The 6,616-nt window shown below is 48.5% G+C and overlaps 1 protein-coding gene across 4 annotated transcripts; it reads left to right on the forward strand.

The window, feature by feature from the left end:
- The first annotated feature begins 1,004 nt into the window (after positions 1-1,004).
- On the forward strand, positions 1,005-5,665 carry LOC123062858 (CBL-interacting protein kinase 19). 4 transcript variants are annotated; one of them, XR_006429923.1, is made up of 3 exons: positions 1,005-2,599; positions 3,269-3,366; positions 5,348-5,665. XR_006429923.1 is itself a non-coding variant. In XM_044486553.1 (2 exons), the coding sequence occupies exon 1, from the start codon at positions 1,026-1,028 to the stop codon at positions 2,589-2,591; it is 1,566 nt and encodes a 521-aa protein (XP_044342488.1). In that variant the 5' UTR covers positions 1,005-1,025; the 3' UTR covers positions 2,592-2,599; positions 5,348-5,665. The 4 variants fall into 4 exon arrangements, 2 of the variants coding, with proteins under 2 accessions (XP_044342488.1, XP_044342477.1); XR_006429926.1 differs by having other exon boundaries at positions 3,269-3,361; XM_044486553.1 differs by lacking the exon at positions 3,269-3,366.
- The last annotated feature ends 951 nt before the right edge of the window (positions 5,666-6,616 follow it).

Consider the following 6,616-nt stretch of genomic DNA (forward strand, 5'->3'; position numbering starts at 1 on the left):
CCGGCGAAATACCTCCGCAGGCCTATCGACGATGCTAGACACAACGCTGGGATGGGGGTTTGGTGGGGAAAACCTTATTCCATCTTCAGAGAGCTGACATAGTCTTGTCTTCCTGAGTAGGACACAAACCCTAAGAAAACTCAAAGGAAGATCTAAAAACTGAGCCCTCTCGTCGGCAAGGGTCTGATTCTTCGCGCCACCATGGCCCTAAGGCCACTGAAGACGAGACGGACCGGCAGCCATGCATGCGGAAGACAGAGAAACCCTAGGCTTTTCTTTGAGGAGGAGGCAGCTAGGCCTACGTGAGACACATGTATGTTTGATACTCAATAATGTACAACTTTAAGTTAATCATATTTGTATAGATTTTGAACAATTAACACAATCATATTTTTGTATGATCCTGTTCCATGGAGTTTGCGTATGGCGGGGGAATGCATTTTCTGGGGAGCCTTCTGCTTATATTTTTTTCCCAAAACAAAAGTATTTCTCAAGCTCGATGTGCCAAGATCGTTAGTTCTGATTCCTGTGAAATTTTACCACCGCTAAAATCATTGAAATTTTAGCATCTTCGATGGTTAGCTTGGCAAAAAGACTAATCTTTTTTTCATTTGAGAGTTACGTATTCGAGCAGACACCACCACATTTTTGTCTAAAAATAGGTTGTATTTGAACATGACTTGAATTTATATGTCACCCAATTGTCTTTCCCCCACCCAAACCAGCAGAACCCTAGAAAATCCCAGAAATTTCACCACACTCCGAGTCTGAAAGGGAAGGAATTGAGGAGGAACACACTGGCATGGAGCTGTTGCCTTCTCTAGAAAAAGAAGTTGGCATTGAGCTGTAAACGCACGGCAGAAACCATTTAAAAACCAGAAGAGAAAGGGAACAAAAAGGTAGGAAAGCCCTCCGGAGCCTGCCAGACATACCCACCCCCAACCGCATCAAATAGGTCCCGTTCCGTTCCGCCCACCCCCGCGCAACCCGCCTCCCTCCCCGCGCCTCCGCCCGTCCCGCCCCCCATGGCGGCCACCCCGCCGTCGTCGCGGGACCCGTCGCCGCAGCCCCGCCGTCCCGCCGCCGCCGCTGGCCGGCCCGCCGCCAGCGGCACCGGCGCCGGCGCCAGCGGCAACGGCAAGCGCGGCGGCCTCCTGCTCGGCCGCTACGAGCTGGGCCGCGTCCTCGGCCACGGCACCTTCGCCAAGGTCTACCACGCGCGCCACGCCGACACGGGCGAGACGGTCGCCATCAAGGTGCTGGACAAGGAGAAGGCGCTGCGTGCCGGCCTCGTCCCGCACATCAAGCGCGAGATCACCATCCTCCGCCGCGTCCGCCACCCCAACATCGTGCGCCTCTTCGAGGTCATGGCCACCAAGTCCAAGATCTACTTCGTCATGGAGTTCGTCCGCGGCGGCGAGCTCTTCGCGCGCGTCGCCAAGGGCCGCCTCAAGGAGGACACGGCCCGCCGCTACTTCCAGCAGCTCATCTCCGCCGTCGGCTTCTGCCACGCGCGCGGCGTCTTCCACCGCGACCTCAAGCCCGAGAACCTCCTCGTCGACGAGCGCGGGGACCTCAAGGTCTCCGACTTCGGCCTCTCCGCCGTCGCCGACCAGTTCCACCCCGACGGCCTCCTCCACACCTTCTGCGGCACCCCCTCCTACGTCGCGCCCGAGATGCTCGCGCGCCGCGGATACGACGGCGCCAAGGCCGACATATGGTCCTGCGGGGTCATCCTCTTCGTCCTCATGGCCGGCTACCTCCCTTTCCATGATCAGAACCTCATGGCCATGTACCGCAAGATTTACAGAGGGGAATTCCGCTGCCCGAGGTGGTTCTCCAGAGATCTCACCAGCCTGTTGAATCGCCTTCTCGACACCAACCCGGAGACAAGGATCACCATGGCCGAAGTCATGCAGAGCAGGTGGTTTCAGAAGGGATTTCGGCCTGTCAGGTTCTATGTTGAGGACGATCAGCTGCACAGCTTAGGGGACGGTGAGAGTGAGGAGCTGGGTCTCGTCGAACCTACCGAGCCGCCGCCTCCTCCTCCTCTTCCGCCACCGCTGCCACCACCACCGCAGCAAGAGGATGATGACTCAGGGTGGGAGTCGGATTCCTCCGTCGCATCCTGCCCTGCCACGCTGTCGTCCGAGGAGCGGCAGCGGCCTGCCGGGCGTCTCACACGGCCAGCAAGCCTCAACGCTTTCGATATCATATCCTTCTCCAAGGGATTTGATCTATCAGGGCTGTTCGAGGAGCGAGGGAGCGAAGTGAGATTCATCTCAGCACAGCCCATGGAAACCATTGTTACAAAATTGGAGGAGATTGCCAAGATGAAGAGCTTCTCCATTCGGCGCAAGGACTGGCGCGTAAGCATAGAAGGCACCAGGGAAGGGGAGAAGGGGCCATTGACGATTGGGGCTGAGATATTTGAGCTTACACCAAGCCTCTTGGTGTTGGAGGTGAAGAAGAAGGCTGGGGATAAGGCAGAGTATGATGACTTCTGCAACAAGGAGTTGAAACCTGGGATGGAGCCTCTCGTGCACCACCAACAGGGCTCGGCTCGAAATGTACCTTCTGATACGGAGTAGTTCTAAAGGTAGCTCTCTTGCTTGAAAGGAATACAAAGAAATTTTGGATTAAAAGGATGTGTCTTTTATATGTTTAAGCATGGGACCTGAGCAGAAAAATGCCATTCGTATTCCTTAGTCCCTTTGTGTTAGTATTATTCATTTTTGCAATCCAGAATTTTTTATGCTAGCGTTTACTGTGTTTGTTGTAGTTGTTACATACATATATACAGTCTAAAGGGAGTTGTGGACTTCGCTTTCTCTACATTATCAATGTTTATCCTAGCTCAAGTGCTCATGTTAAATTATGCTTTATTCATAATAATTTACAAATTTCATCTGTAATTAACTCATCTCTTAAAAAGTAATGTACCATTGGAACTTTCGTGAGTGCTAGACTTACGAGTATTATAGCTGTTGTGTAACTTCTTATCTCAGCTTTCATCAAATAACCATCACATCAAAAGCAGAATGGCCATTGGCTCGCCAATGTCCAGCTTCAGCGATATACTACCATTCTGTTTTATCAAAACAAAATAAGATCTGAGGAAGTCATGCTCTACTGATGATCGTTTCAGTTGAACAAAGCTCTGAAATTTGAATCTACTCTATAGATCAACTTGGCTTTCTTATCTTTGAAATTAGTACAAAATCGTGTTATTCCCTCTCATTCTTCTGAGTCAAGTTGGTCTTGACAGAAACCGAGCAGAAGCGAAGGGTTGCAAACAATTCAATTCCTGTTCCTGCAAGGTCACAAACATATGTTACATATCAGTGTTATTCAGAAAGAGGTGCGGTAAGTTACTTGCATATTCTAATAATCGTCTATTAATTCCAAACCTGTTGGTCCAGAAAAAGGAAAGACAAACTGAAGTTTAGTGCATATCCTTTTCTGCGTCAAACATTGCAAATGAAGAGGACCAATGGTTCTGTGCTCCTGTATAGTCGTGTATGCGAGAATAGGTAAGACACTTAGCATGTACCATGATTCTGGAGTTGGATGGGACGATAGGGCAGGAGGGGCTGCGAGGAATGTGTCAAGGTTGGAGGATGGTCAATGTAGGCCACTGGGGCTTAAGATTGGACACTGTTATATGAATAAAGTTAGAGCAGGCATCACACTGAATAAGGTGAAGTTTAGGGGTCAGGATATAAGCATTTACTAAATATTTTATGTTGCATATGCCTATTCCTAATCTATTCCATGTACATCAGAGGTTGATATGTTATTTCAGAGAGGTACAATTAAGTACAGTAGCTTCCAAGCAACTGGACACTTGATAAGTTTTCTTATGTAATCATATGAAATTTGATAACATAACTTAATTGTTATAATAATATAACTAATATAAGAACAGTATGGCGTGACAAATTACAAAGGGATAATAGCTCAACCAGGCCAAGAATTGTGACAAAAGATCTATTTTTAGCTGAATGCATACAGTTGTCACACTGAATAAGGTAAAGTTGGCCAGGTTAGGGGTCAGGGATATAAACATTTACTGAATTATTTGTGTTACATATGTCTATGCCAATCTACTCCATGTACATCAAAGGTTGATATGTTGTTTCAGAGGAGGTGCAATAAGCACCTTCCAACACTGGGGTAATAGGAGCTCAATCATACCAGTAACTGTGATGATGAATGGTAGCTGAATGCAGTGAAAAAAAAGATGGCATGGTTAATTTCTGATCTTCGATTATGGATGTGTTCTTATCCAGTTTTGAAGATGTACATACCGGCAAACTGATCGTGTGAATACCTACTATGCCACCTTTTCTTGTTTATTAATTCACTCCATCAAATAAATTTACAAGTAGATTGATTGGGAAATTGCAATGTGGCGTGAAGGAAGGGAAATGCTTCAGAAATACCAATGTTGTGCATAACAGAATGCGCATAAGGTTGTCATGCTGGCTACCTTTTCATGTTTCATTAAATAACAGAAATGTTGATTTTTTTTCCTCTCTGCTCATCAACAAGGCATGCCATCTGCATAAGGTTGTCATGCTGATTCATGTTCATTAAATAACAGAAATGTTGATTTTTCTCTCTCTGCTCATCAACAAGGCATGCCATCTGTTGTCGCTCTTTGCTGAACAAGGATCTAGGCTGCAGTTGCCAGTTAGAAAGGCTAAGCGCTGGCAATCACATAAAGACATATAGGCGTGAGTGAAATCAATAGCCTGTGGCAGTACATCCTTGGAAGTCACTGCTTCGCTGAATCGTTTGACAGTTGTGTTTGGTGATTATTATCCTATTATCTTGGATTGTGTTTATACTTAGGAGCTGTTCGGTGATCCACTAGCACCACCAAATTTGAGGATCTGCAGAGCAGCTATTCCCCCGCTCCGGGATTTTTGACTTGTGGTCCGCCAGCTCCCGAAGCAAGAGTGTGGAGCGGAGGAGGGCCGAACAGGCCTTTAGTTTACATGAGGCTCATGTTTCCTGTAAATTCTTATCCCATTCTATTGCATCCATATGGGAAGTGCTATACACACGACGATTTCTCGCCCGAGCTGTGTCCTTTGATCGAACGTGAGAAGCAAATCTGACGATACATGACAGCGTCGGGTTGGTATCGTGTGTGAAGCAATTTCATATCCATATTCAGTTATCATTTCGATAGTGATCGAGGGATGCGGATTGATGTCTGGCACTCTTAATTTCTGTTATCTAAAAATGTGAAAAGTTGTGATGACAGGAAGATAAGATGTTGATTTGGTCTTCATATATCATACATAAAACGGGTCTGACATCTTGTTATTGGTTGCAGGTTGGCCGGTTTCAGTCACACGGAGAAGTTTCTCTATCTAGTTGCGCTACCACTGGCGTTGTCTCTAAGAGTTTGGTTGCCTAGAATGGTACCCGCCAACGCTATTGGTAGGAAGGATCTTGACTTGGAACACCAGACTATAAATAGTCAGCTTGAATTTGGTTGCATAGAAATGTCGTTCTGAAGCAAGACGCGGGTTCGATTCAAACCGGAGAAAAAGTCTGAGATTCTTGCTGTACAACATACATGGTGGTCCAGTAAGGGCATCTTCAACGCTGACTCTTAAATTGCCCGCAAACGTCCAGACCACCGGGCACACTTTATCATCCAACGCGGTACCTTTAAATCGCCCGCAAACGTTCGGACCATCGGGTACACTTTGACCACTTCCACGTACACGTCCGACATCTTGGTCCCATCCAAAAATATCTCCCACGCGAACAAACCTTTGCTCTCTGTGCCACATTCATACCGGTTCAGAGCGGACGTGACTGGTCATCGAAGCCAGCATTGAAGCGGTGCGCCGACCACGCCGCATCCAGATCGATCTCCGCGCACGTTCAGCCGGAGAGATGTGACTGGACGGTCCGACACCTTTGTCCCATCCAAAAATATCTCCCACGCGAAGAAACCTCTGCTCTCTATGCCACATTCATACCGGTTCAGAGCGGACGTGACTGGTCATTGGAGCCAGCATTGAAGCGGTGCACCGACCACGCCGCATCCAGATCGATCTCCGCGCACGTTTAGTGCCGGAGAGATGTGACTGGACGGGACGGCTATCGACCGCATTTGAACTGGCCGCCCATTCATCTGCCTGCCGAGAAACCAACTACGGCACCCGCATTGACCAACTACGGCACCCGCATTGACAGATCTCATCGCTTGGACTGGTTGGCGCTCGCAATTTTATACGTAGCCACACCTGACATGATCCACCCAACTCCACGTCTGCTCCCTTTCCTCCTCCATGCACCTCCTCTGTCATGACCGCGAGCTCTAGAGCAATGTGGGAGAGCCTCTCGACGGAGAAGAAGCTTGAGTTGGCCGACCTTGCGTCAGGCTGGCAGGCCCATCGTGCATGACGAATAGAGGCCGGCTTGCCGGCGAGCTCGCCGGAGGTGAGTGACGACGACCCCATGATGGAGGAGGCGCCCACTACTAGGAAAAGGGCTAAAGATGAAATTGACACTAATGGCGCACTGTACATGTGATGCGCCATTACTAAATAGTAATGGCGCACCATGTGTTGGTGTGCCATTAGTGTGC

Source organism: Triticum aestivum, chromosome 1A (assembly GCF_018294505.1).
Source record: "Triticum aestivum cultivar Chinese Spring chromosome 1A, IWGSC CS RefSeq v2.1, whole genome shotgun sequence".
Taxonomy (NCBI): Eukaryota; Viridiplantae; Streptophyta; class Magnoliopsida; order Poales; family Poaceae; genus Triticum; species Triticum aestivum.